The sequence below is a fragment of the Chrysemys picta genome, chromosome 21, assembly GCF_011386835.1.
Source record: "Chrysemys picta bellii isolate R12L10 chromosome 21, ASM1138683v2, whole genome shotgun sequence".
Lineage (NCBI taxonomy): Eukaryota > Metazoa > Chordata > Testudines > Emydidae > Chrysemys > Chrysemys picta.
In genome coordinates, this window is record NC_088811.1 from 9,891,532 (window position 1) to 9,915,285 (window position 23,754).

At 41.8% G+C, this 23,754-nt stretch overlaps 1 protein-coding gene across 14 annotated transcripts in view; it reads right to left on the reverse strand.

The window, feature by feature from the left end:
* The window catches only part of RERE (arginine-glutamic acid dipeptide repeats), a 314,825-nt gene that overhangs the window by 72,554 nt on the left and 218,517 nt on the right, over positions 1 to 23,754 (reverse strand). For 13 of the 14 annotated variants that reach the window (XR_010594217.1, XR_006175082.2, XM_065574910.1 and 10 more), the window contains one exon: positions 6,697 to 6,777. Coding sequence is in view for 11 of the 14 variants with exons in the window: in XM_065574910.1 (XP_065430982.1) it covers positions 6,697 to 6,777 (81 nt within the window). In the remaining 3 variants the exon portion in view is untranslated. Of the gene's footprint in view, positions 1 to 6,696; positions 6,778 to 7,834; positions 7,977 to 23,754 lie in introns of those variants that run through there. The other variant, XM_065574912.1, reaches the window with a different exon arrangement.

The window sequence follows — 23,754 nt, forward strand, 5'->3', positions numbered from 1 at the left end:
ATTTCATAAAATTCGACGACTTGTTCAGTCTGCTCCTGTTGTGCAGTGGAAAGTCAACCACTGCATGACTGCCTAACAGACTACTATACCTCGAGCACAGACACACTAATATCCTGGGTTCCATTAATCAGCAAAGCTAGTCACTCGCTGGGTAAAAAAAAAAACCAACAAGCCAACATGTTCCCTACTGAAGTGTGGGTTTTTCTGTTTGTTTGTTATGCAAACGAATCAATGGTTCACTTACACAGGGAGAGCAACTAACCCTTCCCGCAGCCTGTTGTTCACACTGGACTAAAGCCCAGTGGGATATCTGCTATGACTGCAAAAAAAAAGAGAAGTGTGAGGTCATCAGATTTAATAGTCTGAAGCCTGGTCCCTGTTTTAACAAGAATAAAATCCTCCTACTGCAATATCCATAGGGTGGAAACACTAGCAGCAATGAAGAGAGCTGAAACCAAAAGAAGTGCTGGCTGTTTACGTTGGCAGTCATTTCAAACTCTAATGGAAAATTTCAGCTCTGACTGCATCAGGGGTAGAACAAGTTATTAAGGAAAAAGGTATGGCATTTGAACAAAAAAACCCGTACGTAGCTTATCCTTATTCGAGTGCTCTATGCTGCTGAAGCAAAGGCAACTTGAGAAATATTGCACCAGAACCAAACTGTGTATTAATAGCCCATCATTAGGGGAATATACTGTCCAAACAAAATATATTTCCTGTGGGAAAGGAGGACAGTGAGTAATACTGTCCATGCCACGTACACACAGTTAAGTTTAGCTACTGGTGAAAATAAGTTATGTTATACTTTAATGTGAAAAAGCTGATGCAAGGCTAATCCATCATTTTATACTGAGGGAGTGAAAAAACCCCTCACCTAAGTAATTATTCCATTCCCTTTGCTAAAGGAACATCTACTATTTGACCAGATACAGTGAGAGAAAATCATTACCTTTAATTTGCTTACAAGTGGGCTGGACAAACATTACTTAGGCTGTTAGCTGATTTGCTTAATTACATACAGTACTGACTGTACAGAGGACAAATACCTCTCCCGTCTTAGTGCCTTAAATACAGTGACCTTTCTAAACTTCCACTGTTTTGCAGCAATACATTATAGCACTCTATTTTTTTAGGAGCTACTAAGGAAGCCAATATTGTAGATTATGTAACACTAGATTAAGCATTAATGAGGCAAGAATCAGATTGTTTATCTAAACCCCCAATCGGAAATTAAATACAACTTTATGCTGAAAGCTCAGGCTGCAGTCATTTTGGCCTGCTAATATTAACAGAGTACAGCTTATTCAGTCTCAGAGATAAGTCCCCACAGCATTCAGTTTGGGCAGAGGGAATTTGCTGCCTGAAAAGCCAATATTTTGCCTAAAGAAAAGGATGATGCATATTCAGTACTTTTGCACATATTTAATAGAATACATTTTTGGTCTGAGGGAGGCAGTTGATTTTCATGACTTTTTCATAAATACTGTAGATTTCAGACGCTAAATGCAATGGCACCAGCCCTCAGGTACAACTTTTAGATTAACTTCTTTCTCTCTTATCCCTTGCTAACTGGCCAAGCCGAAAATCAAGATGCTAGTGGAGCCTCTATGCCCAATGTGGAGACTCAGAGCAAGATTGCACTAAATACTGAACTCCATTACAAAAAGACGACAATAAGGCTTTGTAGGGAGTTCACGAAGGCTTGTCTACACATGAAAGCTAATTCGGAATGTTGTAGAGTGTGAATTGAGAGTGGAATAGCTATTCCTAAATGATTCCATGTGCGCTTACTCTTATTACAGAATAAGGGCTGGTCCCCACTTAGTCCGGACTTCGGACTAAGGTACGCAAATTCAGCTACGTTAATAACGTAGCTGAATTCGAAGTACCTTAGTCCGGACTTACCGCGGTCCAGACGCGGCCGGAAGTCTCCCCCCGTCGACGCCGCGTACTCCTCTCGGCGAGCTGGAGTACCGGCGCCGACTGTGAGCACTTCCGGGATCGATCCGGGATCGAGTTATCGCGTCTTAACCAGACGCGATAAACCGATCCCAGAACATCGATGGCGTGCCGCCGGACCAGCCGGTAAGTGAAGACTAGGCCTTAGAGTGGTTTATTTCAAATTTCCTTAATTTAATTAAAAATTACATCAGAAAAAGGCACTCTTATTCCAGAGTTACAGTTACTCAGGAATAGCTAGTCTACTTTAAATTCACACTCTGCCTTATTCCAAATCAATTTTCATGTGCAGACAAGCTCTAAGCAACTATGAAAGGAACTCAAGCCCTTCAGCCTGGTGGGTGAAGGCTGGACAGACAATTAGCTTCCTGCCATGATCAACCAGCACTACAGGCATTCTGTAAAAAAAAAAAAAATTAGCCATTCAAGGATCTCAAAGCACTTCCTAAAGATAAGAGTTATTGTCATTTAAAAGCTGGGCACAAGAGGATGTGCAGTAGTCTCAATGGAAGTTCAGGGTTCTTATATCTTAAAGCAACTGTCCCTGAGTGAGTTACCCAAGGCCACACAAGTCAACCAGACAGGAATAGAATTCAGCTCTGACTCCCAGTGCCCGCTCTAAATTTGACCAAGCTCCTTCCCTGACAACACAACTCAGTGCTCTCTTTTCCTTCCTGGTCACGACTGGGATTTCTAACAAAGGAACGTTCTCAATTTCTGGTAAGCCAAAGAGCAGAGTTGCCTGACCTGTTCCTCAACTCTAGTTCCTCGCCTGGAACAAGCAAGGATACCAGTGTGCTCACCTCACCTTCTTTCCATCTTTTTACCATTTATACAGCACCAGTGTGCTAAGTGCTTTAGGAAAAACTTATGACCACCGGCTTCCAGCCCTGTGGCTCCTACAGTCTATTTGTTTTAGGCCTATCACTATGGTATTTCATGTAGAATTCTTCAGCTCAGGTAATTCAGTGTCATCCTCTGCGGAATGTGGAGTAAAATGAGGGTTACAAACATGGGGTTACAGAATTTCAGCGTTTTATATTTTTTTAAATTAAGGCCCAGACATGGAAAGCTTCTACTTAAAGCTAAAGCAACTGACCAAAGTGCCTTCTTCTAGTTGCACATCTAAACTCAAATTTTCAGAATAACTGAAGCCCGAGTACCATTTTCAAAAGCAAACTAGGCAATTAGGTGCCAACATCACTTTTGAAAATGGATCTCGGCGTTTCTGAAAACGTTGTTCTTAGGGCTATTAAGGGGAAAGAACCGACCAGGTTGCTAGCATGATCAAAAAGTATATTTAATTCTGCCTCGGCACGGGGGCATGGACTCTTGAGGTCTCTTCCAGCCCTATATTTCTCTGATTCCCTGAAAATTAGTCTGACATAGTTTGCCATTTTGACCACCAGTATATTAACCAGAAGAGGTATGAAAAACTATTCATGAGGGAATGAGGGGAGTAGGGTACTAGCAAGAAAAGAGAAATATAAAGTTATATGACAACCCAAAGCAAATTACAAAAATTATATTAAAACAAATTTACATACAGGCCTTCTTCTCCGGGGTATTACATGGTTAACATTTACTGATCCAACTAAAGCGCCATAAACTTGTTAGCTTTCCTTAATCAACTCCAGCATTCCCATTTCAGCAGGGGGCATGCTCAGATAAGAGCTAGCTTTAGTTCCTGTGTGTCTTGCTCATAAAAGCTTGAAGAGAATGTTAAAGCTATTTATGCACACGCCCACTGGGAACCTTCTCTCAGACATAATTGCTTTGAAATAAACTGGGAGTGTGAAGACCTAAAACACACAGCTTTGATATACGGCAAATACATTCTTTCATCAGGATATTTTCCTTGCTGGTTATTCGTTTAGAAGAAACTGTGTCACAGCTAAAATGCACAAATTGGCAAATACAGGATTTCCTTTAAAATGATACGATACATTGAAGGGGTGGGGGATAGGTGGAGGTGGAAGTGAAGGCATCCCTCAAGCAGGGTGTTCTCTAGTAGGCTTGCAGAAAACAAAGCACAGTAGATATAGGACCTAATTCTCATTTACAGCCAGGCCAGAGTAAAGTAGAATAAGTTATAGTCGCACCTATCTTAAGGCCCATGTAAACAGCGGTGTAAAGCAGACAATGTAAATGAGAATCAGGTTCAGTCTTGAACGATTTTATTCTTCTGTCGGATTCTTTAAAGCATAATTCTTGTAACATTGCAAGTGTGTGTGTGTGTGTGTGTGTGTGTGTGTGTGTGTGTGTGTAAGGGGCTTATGCTATAAACAGAACTGATATTAAGAAAGTTTGGCTGTAAGTGGATTTCTCAGTACATGATGACTGAGATTTATTTAACCGCTCAAAGCAGGTGGGGATAACCTTTGTCCTCTCCCAAGATATGAATGATTTATCTGGTGAGCTCTGATTAATTAGAAGTACATATGACCTATAATCTTGTTTCCACTTAGGACAGGTCACTTCAGAAATAGCCTTGACTCCTTTTAAAATATTTTTTGCAGACTTTGGGAGCAGCTCCCAAAGCTCTATCTTGCTTATTTAGTCATTTTTCAGAGCTATTCCTAGTGATGGTCTAGTGGCCAGGAATCAGAGAGAGAATAATTTAAGAGTTATTAGGAGTTTATTTCATATTGGAGGAGAATGGTGGCAGGCAAGTAGTTTGAAGCCATACTGATGAAAGAAAATCGCGGCAGATCTAATTCCATAGCCTTATAGTTTGGAAATTCTCCTAAAGGAAAAAGCAAACCCAAGGAGTCAAACATTAGCTAATACGGGTCTGATCCTACGCTCCTTACTCAGGCAAAACTTCTACTGTGAACAAGGAGTGCAAGATTGAGCACTAAAAAAGCAGAAGCTAAACTTGTGGGCAAGAATAGGAAATGGAGATTAAACAATCTGATGTAGGTCAAGGGTTACTTGTAGATCAGTTACCACTAGGGGCTAAAACAGCCTGCTCAATACCATCTACTACACTCTACTTCAAATCGCTTCACCTTAATGCTTAATCTTCTCAGCACTAGAAGTTTAGGCCTAGTACAATAAAAATGTAATGCTTGAACAGTGATGGCCTGTATCAAATTTCACATAGCTTGCAACTTCACAGAACTTTTAGGGAGGGCACAAGGTCTGAGAAATTCAAGTTCAAAAGCAAAAGACAAATTGTACAGCACTGGAAAGTAGGGTCAGAAATATGTCCCCAGTTTGCCTTACTTCAATGTGTCTTTTCTTTGATATACTGAAAAAAAAAAATCTTTTGCAGAGAAAGTATTTTATTTTTAAAAATACATTTCCGTGTACATGTAGCTGAAATGGACATATTTTTCTTAAGTAGTATTCAATAATCAAGTAGTTTCCTAGCAGCAAAATGCACTTCAAATCTAAAAGCCAATCTCTCCTAAAAACATTTCTGGGGAGTTATTCTGAAGAATAATGAAGGAAGAACTGCTTAAGCTGATTACATCCTGGATTTGTTAAATGTTGCTAAGTATTGTCCAATTTCCTTCGAAGATGTCATCTCTCTACAAACCATCTTCACTCATAAAAAATGCATCAAAATAGTAAAGTCAAGTCTATTTGCTCTTGGTGCAGTAACTAATATTTCCTAACATTACCAATAACATTGGCATATTAATCCACAGACAGACTCTCTAGGATAAACCTTTCACTCTCCCTTTCTGTTTGATTCACGTGATGGTATTAATGTTTTGCCCATGAGAGATTGTGATGTAACAATATAATGTCACAAAGACATACCTCAGGAGGGTAGGAAGGAAACATCTTAGTATCCTTAGATGATTTAAAAAAAAAAAAAAACCCATACACTATTACAATTATTTTTTCCACTCAACATTGAAGTTTCACACAAAATAGATTTAATATTAAGTCACCTCCATCCAGTGATGTTTAAATAAATATTTTCAACAGCATCCCATGAATATGAATGCCACTTCTCACCCAGCAAAATAAGCACTGCACCAACATTTTCACTTCACTTGTCCCTAAATTCAGGGCAATAGCAAAGATTGCTTTCCAACACCACTCTACAAGTAGTAGAATGACACCTGCAGCATGGAAACCGAAGCTTCTAGAGAGGCTTGGCAATCAGAGCTAATGGAAAAACTAAGTAGATTCCCAGAGCTTCCCAAACCCTTTAAAGTACAGCACTCTTCCTCATCTACCTCCCTTCTTAAATGCTTACCAATATTTTTAGTAGAATTTGACAATTATATAGTTGTATTAAGGTCAAACAAGAAACAATCCTTAATTCAATTTGGAAAGAAAAGTCTTACATTTGCTGTCCAAACGTAAAAGCAGCCAGCACACACTTCATTCTTCCAGATTCAATCAGATTTTATTTTGATTTAGGCTTTTGTTAATTACCCACTGCCATCTGAGCTTAAGTTGATGACATAAATGAATTATCCCATGATAATGTCTATATTTAAAATTAGATTTGGGCTCCATAAATACCTTCCCAACCCCCTATGACTTCCTCCAATAACAACAAGCCTATTTTATATCTTTCATACACAATGCTTAAAAATTGCCGTTAGGAAAAAAAATACAGTAGCGTTTGTCAGCTGGGGATTTCTCTTCCATACATTTGAGCCAGACACTCAATTGAGGGTTAAAGAAAACTGTTTCATAAGATCAAATGGTTAGAAGCAGCAGAGGGGGGGGGGGGGGAGGCAAGTTACATAAAAGTCCAATTGTACTTACAGTCTCCTTATTGGGAAGCAACTCCTTTCGGATCCTGAAGAAGTTCTTGCCGTACTGTCTCAGCCCTTTAATGAAGCGTTTCTGTGTAAAAAGATAAAAACAGAGTCAGCAGAGGAAAAAAAATATTTTTAAACAGCAAAATAACCGTTCTCCTCGTAGGGACTGCTGATAAAAGGAGAGAAATGTGCACACATACAACTGAAACCATCAAAAAGGGGAAGGCTTTGAAAAGCACTCTAAAAATTCAGATTTACTTAGAATTGAACCACAAACTTCCAATATTTGGAGCTAAAAAAAACTGCTCAGCCCTTGGTACAAAATGATGCCAGTTAGCGTTCAAGGGTTTGAGAAATACAGTCAGCTCCTCTCCATAAAAATAAATCACAAAAAAATCAGCAAAATCTAGTTACAGCTAAGGGAGGGGGAGAATCACACAGACAAGGAGGAAGGAAGAATATGTAACATTGTGATTTTTTTTTAAGTGACTCTCCAATTGGGTGAGGAAAAGGTTAAAAGTCCTTTCACGGGTACATCGCCCCCACCCCCCACACACCCCACACAAAAAGATCCACGCTACTTTGGTAGAAATAAAAGCAAACGGCTTCCAAATAAATCCCTTCAAGGGGGAAAAATATCGCTGCTTGTTATCCCCCCCCCCCGCTCCCCTCTTTTTTTAAGAACAGTTCATGTTTGGTTTCAAATCCAAGGCAGCAAGAGACTTTCTTCTTTCACTTTGCAATAATCCACTTGGAGAAGAGAAAGCTCCCCCCGCCCCGGGGCTTCTCCTTTGGGGGTGGGTTTTGTTTGCAATTTCCTTTGGTTCAGACAGCCCCTAAAAACAACAGGGGCGAGCGGAGGTTGTTCCATCCAGATTGGGGTGGGGTGGGGTGAGCCTGAAATGAGCCATAAAAGTCCTTTCCCCGGCTCTGAAATGCGCCTCATTGCAAGCCGGAGCCCGAGTGGTGAATTCGTGCTCGAGCTGGGGATCTCGGCGAGCTTGGCGCGAGCTCTGCCATAAAAAGAATAGTGATCAAACACCCCCAACCCCCGCCAACTCCGGCACCCCAAAGCAGGTCGCCTGCTGCGCTCCCTCCCGCGGGCAGAGCCCCATTCATGCAGGGCGGGCGAGGCGCGAGACCTGGTTCTGTCTCCGGCAGCCACAGGTAAATCCGGCTCAGGTGCCATGCACAGACTCTCCGGAGGTGGGAGGCTGCAGCGCTGCCGAGCGGAGCTCGCTTGTCACTCCGGGGCTCTGACACTACGAAGGGGGAGGGAGGGAGGCAGCGGGCGGCAGCAGCTTAACATGTGATCTCCGCCGGGCTGTGCGGCTCGGGAAGAGAGCCTCGGGTGCGCTGCAAAAGGCGGCCTGGATCGCCTGGGAAGGAGCCCAGCCCGCCGGGCGAGGGGTGGGCAGCTCTCTCCCTAGCGCCCTGCATCCGGCCCGCCGCCCGCCCCCCACGCTTCAAGGCAAGGGGGCCCTGGAAGCATCCGCACGGGGGGCTCTGAGCTCAAGGCGAGCGGTCAGCTTTAGCCGGAGTGGGTTAAAGCCCCCTAAAAAGGGGACTGACTATAATTCTCGTGGAGCAGAGCTTGTCTCCCTCCCCAGCAGAAGCGGGTCCAAAGAAAAGATACCCCCTCACCCGCCTTGTCTCTCGAATATCCTGCGACCCACAGGGCTACAACAACAGGCACAGAATTCTGCTCCTGTCATTAGTAAAGCAGGGATCCGAGGGGGAAATCTGGGAATGGATTAAGAGCTAAATCCTTAAACACTGAAGGTGTAACAGAGCGTGGTTAGGGAGGTATTTTCCTCTGCCAATGGGCTTGGTGGGCCAGGAACGACAATTCTTGCAGAGGCCGTGATTTTTGTTTTGTTTGGTTTGGTTTTCATTTTAAAGCCAAGAGGTGAACCAGGGAACGATCTCCTGCCACCCAGCTCTAAATGTTCTATAGCTTCCCAGCCAGTGCACTGGGTTTCCGCCTTGCTTTGATGCATCTATTTCTGTGGTTTCTATGGCTAGTCAAGTTTAACACACTTAGCAGCTTAGTCTGTAGCTCGGGGACCTTTCTGTGGCTTCCCCTTCCCCAGATTAATCTATCTATTCCCTGGCTCTAAACATTCAATAACTTCCCAACCAGGGAATATATTCTTCCTCTCCTGTGTTATTTCCCTATGGTTTGCATCCTCATTTGTTAAATATATTATGACATGCTATTTACCTTGGCCTGCAGCTTTGGGACTTGTGGCTTCCACTCCTCCCCGCCCCCAAAGAATTTCACAAATAAATCAGTGTAAAAGGATCATAGCTAAATAATTGGTGACTGGATTGTTAAAGGGGCCTGGACTGAGCTTCCTTTTTTGCAGGCATAAGAATTCAGGCACCATTATTCGTGAGCGCCAAGTTCTACCTGCAAAAAACTGGGTGACACTGAAAATCTGGACCCTAATGTGTATACTATGGGGGAAATTAAATTAACTACCAGAAAGGTAAGACATGATTTAAGTCAGCTCTCATCTCTATCAGCCAAATCTGGCCTAAGTGCTGGCAGATGAGCAAAGTCTCCCCCACACCATGGGATGGGTGAGGAACTATCCCACAGAAACTAGTTCAGCCCACTGAAATATCCCACCATAGGGTAGAGGATCCATACAGCAGGGGATCTTCTGAGCCCTGCACCTCTCTTCACTGTGCTGCAGGGCAGGCAGCCCCTGTGGAATTAACCACACAAATCCCTTGCTTCCTTGGCAGCAGAACGGCTTTGGTTCAATGGTCAGGGAACCCTTCTTTGGTGCGTAGGCAGGAATGATCAATGATTTGCACGTTGAGGCTGGACTCCCATCCAAGAGTTGAATTACTCACACCCATTTACTTCTTTTCAACCACTGGATCACGTCTCCAAATGGTGTCACAAGAGAACAGTAAAAGTGCCGGGGACAGGGGTAATAAAAGCACTCCGGATCCTGAGCAAGGAATCTTGACTATAAGGAAGACACCTGCCTTTAGACAAGAACACCTCTACTATGTAATGGGACTGGTCCAGTGTGTTCCTCTGAGCCAGTGAGTCCCAACCCATGGCCCAATCAGCACACAGCTGCAGTCCATGTGACATCCTCAGGGCCATACAGATAGTATTGGATGCGGCCCACCTAACACATTGTGGAACACATATGCAGCCCACAATGATAAAAAGCTTGAGAACCACTGCTCCGAGCACTACTCATACTGGTGTTTCTCCTGGCTTCAGTGTCAGTTAATCAGGGGCACTTCACACTGTCAGAGAAGCCATTATCCCCCATCACGGTGAACACACTCCTCACATTATGTGCTTCGACTGCAGAGAAAGATGGCAGCCGTAATGGGAGGACTATAATGCCCAAACGCCAGCCCCTATATCCCACAGTGCACTGCAACGTACCTATACAACCAGCAGCGTAGGATGAAAATCAGCCAAATCAAGAAGTATGTGCCAGCATGTAACCCAAAGCGCTTCACAGCTCTTAACAAAAACACTCAGTATGGCTCTGGGCTGGAAGGTTTTTAGTTTTCTTAACATCACTGTCACCATGCATTGCATTATAGGCACTATGCATTTGCAGCATCAGGTAACAGAGTACGTTTGAAATTTCAATATAAATAATTTCACAGAAATATTAGTGTGAAGAAAGTAGTTCCAAAGAGGGTCATCATATAGACACAACTGTTCTCTTTAACAGAACAATCCATCTATGGAAGAGCAGGGCCAGTGCAAAATGTCAGAGCAACCTGTGGTCCAAGGCACAGGGTTGGAAGACATGGGTTCTACTCCCAGTAATTCCACTGACTCACTGGGAGACACTGGGCAAATGGACTCAGTTTGTCCATCTGTAAAAGGGAACCCCTACCTGCAAAGCATTTAGAAAACCTACAGCTGAACTTTCTAAACAAGTGCTAAGTGTTATAATTCTTCCACTTTCCAGCCTACTCTACACCACTCCTCAAACTAAATACAACCCTTTCTGCAAAAGGAACCGTTTGAAATACCTAATTTAGCAAATTCACCACAATAAATTTAATAACAGGAAATGTCAGATGCTAAATTGGAGATACTGAATAAAGATACCATTGCAGACTTAACCTGTTATCAAAGGCACTTAATGGCATTTTAGTTGTGTTTAATCACCACCTGTAAAAAAAATTTTGGGGGGGGGGGGGGGGGGGAGGTAAAACAAAGTACATTTTCATTGTGGAGTGCAAAGCCTGATGAATTATGTTCTTCATTCACTTTACTTGGTTGTGATGTTTTTTAAAAAAAATGATGAATGGTATGGGGAGAAGGAGCTTTTTAAATAAGTAATTCTGAGTTGACAATTTTTAGTTATTTCATAACCAACTTTTTCACATTTTCCATCTTTTCTGATTAAATTTTGCAGTAAAAAGCAATCCCAAATTCCTTCCCATCCTGTTAATGAGATGCCAAAAGTACCTATCATGAATGTAAATGTGGGATATCCTATCTCAACAGCAACAGTGGGTTAGACAATGCTCTATTTCCAAAGCTTGATTCATTTCAATTTTGTTGACATTCTGAAACCTCTACCAATCACATGGTTTGCTCACACTTCTTGTCTACAGGTATGGTCTGATAGGCTTCACCATTCAACCATTTCAACCACACAAACTGACCTAATGCTTATTCAGTGGAATTGGCATGGGTAATAAGAGTACAATTTAAATCTTTAAATCACTACTGGATGTTTTTCCAAAAGACATGATCTAGGTCAACCACAAGTTACTAAACTGGACACAAGAATCAATGGGTGAAATTCTCTTACCTGTGTGTTATTCAAGTGGTCAAACTAGGTGGTCACAACAGCTTTAAAATCTATGAATAGGGTAGACACTAAATAGCTAAGAAACAACTTCATACACCAACAGTAATCTCCAAAATGAAATGGTAAATTTTAACTATAGCTTCCTTCTACAAGCATACCATTGTGTAATAAAACTGAAACCATCTTACACTTCTCATTGTTACTTAAAAAAACATGGTGGGTATTAAAAGAAAACTATAACTAGACATTACAATGACAACACCAGGTGTCCAGCCTGGACTTTGTACAAACTGGAAGGGAACCTATGGTTTTAATGTGCGCAGTGCTGTCATTTCCACATTGATAAAAACAGGAATCCTTGCAACTGAAAGATATTTAAGCAACAAGAGACATTCATGTCATGAGGGGATATGATCAGGCCTTAGGTGCACTGAGAAGTAGGAGGCTGAAGCCTGGAAAGACACTTTGATTATAACACTGCTCGGTGCAAATACTGTGAGGCAAAAGACAGACTTCTTTTTATTAATAAAACAAATATCTTTGGGCAACTAAAAACAGCTCCATAATTTATGTAAAAGAAGCTAAAAACAAACCAATAAAACTACAGACAATTAAGTCAAAAAAGAACTAGATAAGTTCATGGAGGATAGGTCCATCAATGGCTATTAGCCAGGATGGGCAGGGATGGTGTCCCTAGCCTCTGTTTGCCGGAAGCTGGGATTGGGCAACAGGGGATGGATCACTTGATGATTCCCTGTTCTGTGCATTTCCTCTGGGCCACCTGGCACTGGCCACTGTCTGAAGACAGGATACTGGGCTAGATGGACCTTGGGTCTAACCCAGTATAGCTGTTCCTGTGTTAAGTATTTCTATTAGAATTTATTTTCTAGATTTTTTTTCTCCCTTCCAGCTCCGGCCGTTGGTCAGTTTCCATCTCCATTTCTGCTCCCACTCCCCAAATCACATCAAGATTTTCCTCCTTCTTCCTCTCAGTCATGCACAATGAGGCTGCTTTGAAAAATTTGTTTCAATACAAAAAGAGCTGAGACTGGAGTAACTTGTTGCTCCACATTCTGTGGTGGCCCTAGTTGCCTATTAAACACCACATCTTGGCTTCCATTTTCCCATATACTCTTCTCTATAGGTGTTGCCTTTCCTTACTACTTCAATCCACCTTTAAATCTGGAGCAACACATTCCTCTGTGCTTTTTAACACTGTATTTCAGAGCAATCTTGCAGAAAGGCTGGTAGGAAGGGGAAGTAAACTTTGGGGAAGGGGGGAGAGATGTTATGCCCCACTGTCAAGAGATGTTGAATTTCTGAGCTGTAAGAGTGAGGTAAAGTCGGAGGACAGTGGATGGTGGAGCACTAAATGTTGATCCCAAAGATACATGGGAAAGGGAAGAGTCTTGATGGGAAGTGCAAAAGGGGGTTTGGAGCAAAGTGGTCCAAAAACACTAATTCAGTATTTTTTTTTAACCCAAGTTTTATACCTTTTTAAAAAACATATTTGTTTGTTACAGGGTTTTTGACATAATTCAAATTTGTACAGCACCTTGAAGAAGAAGAGTGCAGCAGGAGCTAAATGAGTGCTAAATACCCTGAGTATCATTATTATTGTAAAGTAGCATTAGGAAATCCTTTGGCTTGATGGTTCAGCAGCCACTGCTGATAGACAACACCGATATGTTTTGTGAAATGGTTGCCATGGCTATTGACCAGACGGAACACAAGGTCTCCTAATGCTGTTTTATAATCTGAGTTCCCCCCAATGTAATTTATTAGGTTCTATGGTATCCTGCTACAATGTGTAAACAGGAGGCTATAAATAACCAAGGAAGCACTAGGAACAAGCATGTTAATGTTTGCATATGTGTTACTTGTAGGTCCCATATTTTATCCCAAGAAACAAATACCATGACAAGATACACAAAGCCATTATGCTCTGACTAACAGAGCTCAGATGGCATGTTTATCAAAGTGATGATAATGCCATTACGATGCTGTAGTTAAGGTTATGCATCAGGGTTTCTATTATCAAGGGATTACAGTTTGGCAGGGAAAATTTGCTGCTGCATGCTGAAATTCAGCACCGTAGGGTTTAACCTAGGATTGAGGATTTTGTTGGGTTTTCTCTTTTTGTTTGCTCTTTGTTAACTGCCTAAATCCAAATTAGGTTTGGCTGTGTGGGTTCTAAAAACATGCAATAAAATCAAAATTTTAAAAATTGCAAAATAAAACCCTGTCTAGTCCATTTTAAAATCACAAATTTTAACCCATATGATGCAAAAGATAAGATTCTCATAGAAAACATCAACTTTCTCACAGATGCCTACTGATCCCATTCAGAAGTGATTTTTCAGTCAGTTGTGTCTCTCTTTTGTCCCCTCAACTCAGAAAATGACCAAATCCTGAGTGTTGTTTACACTTACGGAGGATTCCCCCCTCCCTCCCCGATATTTATGTGCTTATAAAAAAAAAACCAACACCTTGAAATGCCAAAAAGTATATATTTTCCCATTACTATAACTGAAAGAACTGGTAAAAGGATTTTTCCCTCAAACTTTAAGGAATATTTTACACTCTTGACTATGACCATGCACAGAAAGTTTCCGCCTGTGAAAATGGGGGTTATAATGGAAGTCCCAGTGTGGCAGTTTTTGCTATCACAAATGCTATAATAAAATTACAGTATGTTTTTAAGAGGCCTAAGATCTTCCAAGCCTTTTCCAACTGACGTTGTCATCTTCCACATTAACTATGCCCCAACAGACTTCACAAGAACATGCAGTAAAAAGTTTTACATAGTTCCAATAGTTAACAGCACATAAAGTAAAATTCACAAATGAAAAGCATCTTAATTCTGAAACAGAAATTTTACAGGATGAAAAGTTACACCAGTTGCTTTGCCTAGCTGGAAAAATAAATGAAACTTACTTGCATTTGCAAAAACCAGCTAGAGTGCAAAACACATTTCTGGGCTGCCCAAAACAATAACTATTTTTTAGCATGCAGATGTCGTATATGTACCTTGGCTGAATTTCAGTACACTGAGTACATTTTATTAAAAGCTTGGCTGTATTTTTACATAAATTAAACTTAATGTGTATATGTTAAAAATAAAGATGTTCGCTGATAAAACAGAATGGAATCGAATATACTCTACAAATAGGGGTACTCCTGGCAGTATTTCCTTAGAGGGCTACTTACGGTTGGTTGCTAGGCCTAAGATGTCAGATATCCCACACTGAAGATCTTAGCTTGGTGTTTTCAAGTACATAATATTTTTCATCCAATGAAACCTTATTGCAACAAGAAAATAACTAACTTCTCTAGCACTTTTCATCTTGAAGGACTGCAACACACTTTATAAACTCAGGGCCAAATCCTGCTCAAGTGAGAAGTCCCATTAAAGACAAAATGGACCTCTTGCGTAAGAAGGGGGATCTGGTTCTGAAACACATATCCAGGCTAAATACAGAATCAACATAACTACCACAGAAATGCAGCACATCTGTTTAGCCCTAAACTGACTAGTTCCCTGAAGGCTCTCATGTGGCAAGAGGCGAACTGCCTAGTTATTTTGGGGGCACTAAGGACAGTGCACCAGATATGTCTGTGGGAACTGGAAGGCAAGATCTCTTGGGAACATTTGTTTGCAGTCAATCTTGATTGGCATTGCCATGGCCAACCCAGTATACACTTCCACTCCCCAGCTAGCCCTACTGCTCAGAGTCCAGGACATAGCAGGATGTGAGAGCTCAGAGTATTAGCAGCTGGGGGCAGAGACTTCCTGGCATGAAGCCCACCGAGGCTGTATGATGCAGAAGCAGGTGGAGAAAGACTCTGTCCAGTCAAGGAAGAGACAGGGTTTGAGAATACCCCACTTTGGGAGCAGCAGCAGGGAAAGTTCACTTTGAAGAGGAGCTGGAACTATGAAGGAGATGAGATAGGTCTTGGGATGACGGTGGGGCCCAGGGTTTCAGCATATAAAAGCAACGCTGCACAGCAGTTTAGGACAGGAAGTGAATACCACATCCCAACTGAAACTCACATGGAACTCTTACAAGGTCAGTCCTTCAGGACCAAAAAAAATCAACCACCAAAACCTGTCAAGAAAAATTCACGTTCAAGTCTCTGCAGTGCCCCTGTAATATGCCCCACTGCTGGGAGGACAGGATATGCTTCAACCTCATCTGAACTTCCTTTGTTTTATTGTTTCCTGTCACAACCATATCTCCGTTTAATGTTTTTAAAATTTAATTTTGAGGTAGCTAGCAATTCTAACCTTAGCATTAGATACTCAGCCTCCTGTTTGTTATATGAGCTCCCAGCAAGCTTGCAAAAATCCACTGAGTAGGGAAACTGACTTAGTAAAGCAGCTTCCGAAGCCTCGGAGTACCCTGATGCTCTGTTCCGCAGCCCATGGTACTGGAACTGATTTACTTGCAGTTCTCAGACTAGCCAACAGCAGTGACAGTAGATCTTTGGGGAAATGTCTGCCCTCCACTGTCCCCTTGTTTCCCTGCACTTTCATCATCCCCCTCCCAAAGATGTGTTCGGAGGTTTGTCAGCCCCAGTTCCTCCGTACACTGCACGTACGAATGTCAACCATTATGCCCACCAACTGGAACTTTCCTCTTTTAAAGATGCTGTTCTGAGTCCAAAGGCTCGACTCTGAGGAGCTTTATTTCTCTTTCCTGATGTACCTTTGACAGAGACCCAACAGGCCTATGAAAGTTGGGACCTGGATTTAATGGGGCTTGTATACTAGAGCTCAAGTAACTGGCTAAAAAAGTCCAGAGCTATATTACACATCTTTGTTATCAGAGACCTTTTTCGTAGTGGGGCTCTGTGTTTAGATCAATGGTTCTCAACCAGGTGTACGAGCACCCCTGGAGGTATGCCGAGGTCTTCCAGGGGATACTAGATATTTACCTATTTTTACAACAGGCTACATAAAAAGCACTAGCGAAGTCAGTACAAACTAAAATTTCATACAATGACTTGTTTATACTGCTCTATATACACGATACACTGAAATGTAAGTACAATATTTATATTCCAGTGGGTTTATTTTATATTGTAAAGATGAAAAAGTAAGCCTTTTTCAGTAATACTGTGCTGTGTCACTTTTGTATTTTTATGTCTGATTTTGTGAGCAAGTGGTTTTTAAGTGAGGTAAAACTTGGGGGTCTGCAAGGGTTGAGAGCCACTGGTTTAGATGACCATGGTCACTACACAAAAGTTCTTTTATTATTTCTGGTCTTCAAAAGGCATTGCCACAGAATGACGATAAGAAAATATGCTTCAGTGTTTTTGCAAGTAAAATGAGCACTGGCTAGTTAAGAAGCTGAAGCAGGAACAGAGGGATAAAAACTGCCAGCTACCTACCTAGTGCCAGTTGCTGTGCCTCAGTTCCACACCAGAATTAAAATAACCTGACACTAATTGCAGAAATGTAACTTGGATTAAGACATTTTTCTTCTCTCATATTATAACAGCCTCTCTCCAGCCCCTGTAGTTTAAGCACTGCACATCCATCCATCCATCCATGAAGCTTGTGTATTAGTAGTTTGTAACTAGGTCATGAAAAAGTTCATAAGGTCCCAGTCTACTAGTTTTTTTAGGGGGAGGGAGGGAAGAAGGGGAGGATAATTAAAAATACTTCCTTTTTTCTACTCCCTCCATCTGAAACATTTGTATCATTTTAGGCCTCATTTTCATTTTGCAGCGTGTAGATCAACAGAGAAGGGTTGAATTCAGCCCTGGTGTGAATGGGTGCTTCTCCGGTGATTTCTTCGCTTGATTGATTTAAATGAAGAGAGACCCATTACACCAGGGTAGAATTTGGCCCCTACGCCTTTGTGGTATACTAATAAAATAAAGGTGGGTTTCACTGATGCTTACAAATCTCCTGAACATATGTAGCAATTAAAATATACATATAACATTCTGATGGTTTTGCATTACAGACTGGTCTCTATTAGGAGGAGACGTTAAAAGTTTTCAAAAGATACAAACATCTTCAAAGCACCCTCAGGGTCACCCTGATAACTCTAGAAAATACAAAATGAAGAGCAAGAAATCTATTGCAGGGTCTAAAGATGCTAAACCATCCAGCTTCCACTCCCAAAAGGATTAATTTTCCAGGGATTTTCTTTCTTAAACACAAAGAAATAAACCCTACCTCAAACACCATAGGGATTCATGTCACAAATATTATACATAAGGAAAGAGGTGCACACCTTCCCTCTAGAGCTTATGTATTCTATATATCTGTAGCCATATATATAAACTATATACCATGTACACAGACATTAATCGGACTCCCTCCCTCAAGGGAATGCCAAAGGATCTTGGGATGGTAATGAGCCCCCTCCATGGTGCTGTACTGTTAAGCTTTTGTTTGGAACAATAGATCTCCCATGATACCTCTCGACTACTGAAAATATTGGTATTAAGTGAGCATGAGCACAGCTGTGTGTAAATTACATATATAAACAGATTAGATTTGTATATTTATACTGAATGCAAACACATTAATAGCACATTTGCATACACAGTTGGCTAAATGAGACTGCATGCAGAGTGGGATTTCTAGTTTCAAACCCATTTAATTTTTTTTAAATAAAGTATTTAAGATGCTATTTAAGAGGTCAAACTGGTTTACTCATCCCTTCTCCCCTTCCCTCCTCTAGAGCTATGCCTGAAATGCTGTTCTTGTCACTGCTTCATTCACCTACCATCCTGCCTAGATTATAATTGCAATGGAAAAAGCCTCACATTTTAGCACAAGAAACCGAAGTGGGGCATTTTGCTAAAGGTTATCCAAACTTCATTATGTTTATTTTATTGGAGATGGGTTAAGGGGAGAGGGTTTTAGTTCAGCCACACACAAAAACTACTTCTCAAATGCCAGTTGATAAAATTCCTCTTTTCTTCCCCTCTCCCCTATGTACTGTGAAGGATCAATTGAAAAATCAGTTTGCGACAGAACATGATATTGAAGGTGACACAATGGCTACAAGGCTTTTCCAAGGCTGGTGAAAAAGAGAACGACTCTGTCACGCCCGTGGGCTTAGGGCTATCAGGCTGCTGCTTGCTAACCTTACGTGCTAACCCCAGCTTTATTTTTCCATCAGTATTTAGGAGGACTGTTTTTATAAAGAGAGATTTCACATTCAGATTCACCCAAAGCAGTTTGCAAATCTTTTATTCATATCCTACTTAGTACCAGTTTTCTGCATGAAATCCTAGACAAGATCATCCCAAAAGAACAAACAAACAAAAATCAATTATCCCTAAATGAAGAGCATTTATTTTGCTCTAATTGCGGCCCCTCGTTACTGACTCTGGGTATTTTCATCACACCTCCCCAGACAATGCTCTCAAGTCAGCCTCTCTCTTGCCTTCACGTTTCATGTCGGCTCCCGTTAAAAGGTCCATTCCTGCCTCTTAGGCTCACCACGCTCACAGCCCTACCGATAAATCATCCACCAACCTGCTCTTGGAAATGCACTGGCCACGGTGTGATTGCTCCAGCCCTGGGTTGCCAAGCAACCAACACAAGAGGGAAGTCTGAGAACTGCTGACAAATAGCCAAGTGGCTGAAACAACAGACTTCTCTCTGTCAAAAAATGTGTTTCAGAGAAGTGCCTCCCCCGCCTCCGCTCTGTGCTCAACACTGCGTGATTGTAAAATCAAAATCAAAAGGCTATTGTAATGAACACACACGTCCTGCTCAATTACTAATTGTTAAAGAGCTGTGGGGAGGCTGCGATCACAGGGTGTATGGCAACAGAAATGTGATCCGGTAAACGAGATAAAGTCAACAGCATGCCGAGAAACCTGATCTAAGAGCAGCCTGCAGTGGCACATCAGAAGCTGATGCACAGATCAAAAAAGGCTGGTTATTAAAGCAGCAGAAGGAAAAAAATAAATGAAGATGCTGACTTTCTAGAGCTGAAGAAAAGCAAAGGGCATTTGATAAGCAACTCTGGCTCTTTAGAAACACAATTTGTGGATTACCACAAGCGTCACTATCCATCCTCACATTACTGCAGTTGCCTAGCCCTATGTCGCAGGAACAAGACGAAGAGGCCAGGAGGGAAGGGCATGTTTGTTTGAAGGCTGCTTTGTCTGCCATCTATTTTCCCTCAAATTGAATAAGCTGAAAAAACGTATTTCTCTTTCCAAGCCTTTGCTAGAGTGATCACCCCCTGGTGGTCAAGCACTGTACCATCAGGTTTCAGAAGGGGATCTGTGCTGAAGACAGCAACAAGTCCTGCACTGCGAAGAGGTTGAAAATGCAAAAACCCCTCCGGTTATTTGACATCTCTCTGCTGTACACAGCAGTATGAAAAGAGTATCCTTATCAAACACACACAGGGAATTGTTTCAATTTGGTACCTCAAGTGAATCGTTTCCACCCAAAAAAGGACACAGACTTTATCATCTCATCCGTATTATTTATATTTAAGTGATCACTCATTCCTGTACAAGGAATAAAAATGAAGATCACTGCCCAGAGAAACGAACGCTCAGGATGGACACAAGAGTCCACCTAGGTGGATCCAACTGCAGGATAGGGATGCTGTTATACAGCCCAGCTCCTGTACTACCCCACACATCCACCCTTTTATCTGAACAGCTGGCTTTTCTGTAGTCCTCTGAAGGTAATGGATCATTTCACAATTGGCTTTTATTCCCGTTTTACACATTGAGACATTAAAGCACAGGGGCACTAAGGCTACACCTTATTGCCAAAAACAGCGTGTTGGGGGGGGGGGGGGGGGAGGATGGTTTGCTTTACAACGGGATAATTAAAGTACGCTGTACAAAAACCCACACCTTTTTGGGGAAGGACAGCATAGCCTGAGCGGTGTGTGTGTGTGTGTGTGTGTGTGTGTGTGTGTGTGTGTTTGGAGTCTCATTTTCAACAGCTTTCTACGAGTTTAAACAACAACAACAAAAAACAACAACACAGGGGCCTGGAATGTTTGTGACCCAGAAACACAGAACAAACAATTTACTGCTGCCAAGAGGCATTACAATAATAAAGCTGTTGATTATAGTTCACATTAGATTTTCCTGTGCAGGAACAGATTCACTCCTGATTGTGGCTTGTTTTAAACCACCTTTAAAAATGAAGCTATCGGATATGTTATGAAGTAAAAATGAAGCTTCTGACACGTTAAAACTAAACCAAAACTTAAAAAAACCTTAATACTCCCCACCCCTGCACTTGCCCTATGTGTACTTTCAAACTGGAGAAATGGCTTGGAAATACTTTTCTCTGATACAATTAGCACTCACAGAAATCAGGCATGCCAAACACTCCTAACTGTGAACTGACGAAACAGAAATCCTAATACCCCATTAAACACTAGCTCCTTTTTGTTTGTTAGTTTTATATTCACATAAATTGGGTATGTTCGCATATGCCAAATTGGTTTTGGTCCTTAAGACTTGTGCTTCCAACGGTTAGTTAACTCTGCAAAGGAAGGAAATAATCAAGGAAAAATTCTAAATATAGTAAAAGGGAAATATAAGAAATGAATTACACCGGAATAGGAGTTCTTCCGCAAGGTATGAACAGTAACACCATTAGGCATCCTTTTTCCCCAAGGGAGATCCCCCTCTGTGTAACTCAGACAAGTTCTGAGATCTCCCTCCCTTCCTTTCACCCACTCAACCTCCAAGTTCTTGCATCACAGCCAACAATGATTTCAGAGGAGGCTTAAGGTTATGACGCTTTCCTTTGGAGGACCTCAATGTCAGAGAGCACAGCCACCTTCCACAGGGCTAAGGATGCCCCACATGTATTGTTACCAACCTTAAATATAAAAACAAAAGCAAATAAAAAGACATTTTCATAGTTTCTCCCTCCATTATTTTAATTTCCTTTTTATTTTTGAACTAAAGAATTTTATGGTATAAACTGACCACCACCACACTGCCCACAAACTCACAAAACTACAGAGCTCCATTAAATCACAGATACTAAAGTGCCCCATTCTGGTCCCAAGTAATAACACAGGTGAGTGAGCACAGATGTACACCTTTACCCTCTTACCTCTCCCCCCCAACCTATAAGCAATAGTTCAGCAAGACCAGAGCATCAGGTTAATCACCAACCTGCAGATTGCACAAATCACTACTTGGGTTCTTTACTTAAGCACCAGAACAATATTTTCATTTTTCTCCCCCTTGTACAAGATTTATCCCTTCACTATCCAAAACATATTGAGTTCCTAAATGCACATCAATTTATTAAAGTAACACTACAAAGAAAGTCTGAAGTTTCTCTTTTGTCAAACATTTTTTTTAAGTCACTCAATTTGAAACATTACACGCAAAAAAGCTGCATTCAGACTTCTTGAAATATGCTCTGTGATCCTTTCAGGACTCAGATAGTATTTCTAATGGAAGCTCCCTACTGCAGAAGTACTGTTCCACTGGGGTTTGGACTATTATTGTCAATTACTCTTGAGACTATTTCCACCTCTAAAGAGTGACTTTCTGCAGTTGATACAGGGGAAATAAACAAAAAAACCTCAAGAGCTCCTCTGCTTTAGAGCAAAGGACAAATCCAAGAATAATTAGACACAATGTTGGCAAGAATCCCAAAGGAAATCATACAAATTGAGATGCAGATCTCTTTTCTATGGATGACTTGTCAAATAACCCACCGCACTTGGTTTGAGTTCAAGCTTTTGGCTGCAAACTAAGGGTTAGAAGAGGATGACTTACAACACCTGTGACAACTTTTATAAGGGACACACGTCTCTCAGTTGTCTCTCAATGGGAGACCATTCCCCATTTCAAACACAAACTCACTCCCTCCCACATAATTCTATGGGTTCTTAGAGCTATTGTACATTATTCACAATAGAAATATTCTGTCATGAAAATGTTATTTTTGGAGGAAGGACGGTCTTATGGTTAAGACACAAAACAGAGTCAGATCTAGATTCTGTTCCTGTGCTGGCCCAAGACTGGAAAACTTTGGCTCAGGGGCCTCCATTTTTGGATACCCAATTTTGGATACCTTGAGCTGGCTAGTGTTCCCATTGACTTTGATAGAAGTTATAAATACTCAGCACTTGTGAAAATCAGGTACAAGGCATATGAAATGGGCACCCAAAAATGACACTTTTGAAAGCTTGGTCTACAGAGCCTGATGACCATAGAGTGAGGCTCAAGATCAGCACTCCCACCCCTGATGCTCTGGTTATCTGAAGTATAAACACATGCTCAGGGATTAAAAAGTCGAAAGGACAGGATGGCTCAGGAGATTGGTAACAGAATCCAGAGCACCACAAAACAGTTCAAATGCAGCCATGGCCAGTAGTTGCCAAAATCATTACCATCTTCTGGCTACTTAATGGCTGATGGACAACGAATTGGGGGGTCTTAGCCCATTTCCCAGTGGAGAGGTAGACATCACAGCTGGTGCTAGCGTTGACAGTCTTAGCGAAGAGGTCAAGGATCTGAATAGGCCATGAAGACTGTACTATATCCCCCTCCAGAACCAGTATGGGGCAGGGTGGGCAACTTGCACTGGTGCTGCTACCACCCTTGCTGTACCTGTTAGGCTTCGTACACTGAGACCAAGATGTATCAAAAGTGATTCTCAGTGCCTTGACTTTGGATGCCCAACTTGAGACCCCCTAAAGCAGGGGTTCTCAACCTTTTTCTTTCTGAGGCCCCCTCCCCAACATGCTATAAAAACTCCATGGCCCACCTGTGCCACAATTGTTTTTCTGCATATAAAAGCCAAGGCCGGCGTTAGGTGGTAGCATGCAGGGCAACTGCCTGGAACCCATGCCACAGGGTAGTGATCAACGACTCGATGTCTAGTTGGCAGCTGGTATCAAGCGGAGTGCCCCAGGGTTCAGTCCTGGGGCCGGTTTTGTTCAACATCTTTATTAATGATCTGGATGATGGGATGGATTGTACCGTCAGCATGTTCGCAGATGACACTAAGCTGTGGGGAGAGGTACATATGCTGGAGGGTAGGGATAGGGCCCAGAGTAACCTAGACGAATTGGAGGATTGGGCCAAAAGAAATCTGATGAAGTTCAACAAGGACAAGTGCAGAGTCCTGGACTTAGGAAGAGAGAATCCCAGGCACCGTTACAGGCTGGGGACCAACTAGCTAAGCAGCTGTTCTGCAGAAAAGGACCTGGGGATTGCAGTGGATGAGAAGCTGGATATTAGTCAGCAGTGTGCCCTAGTTG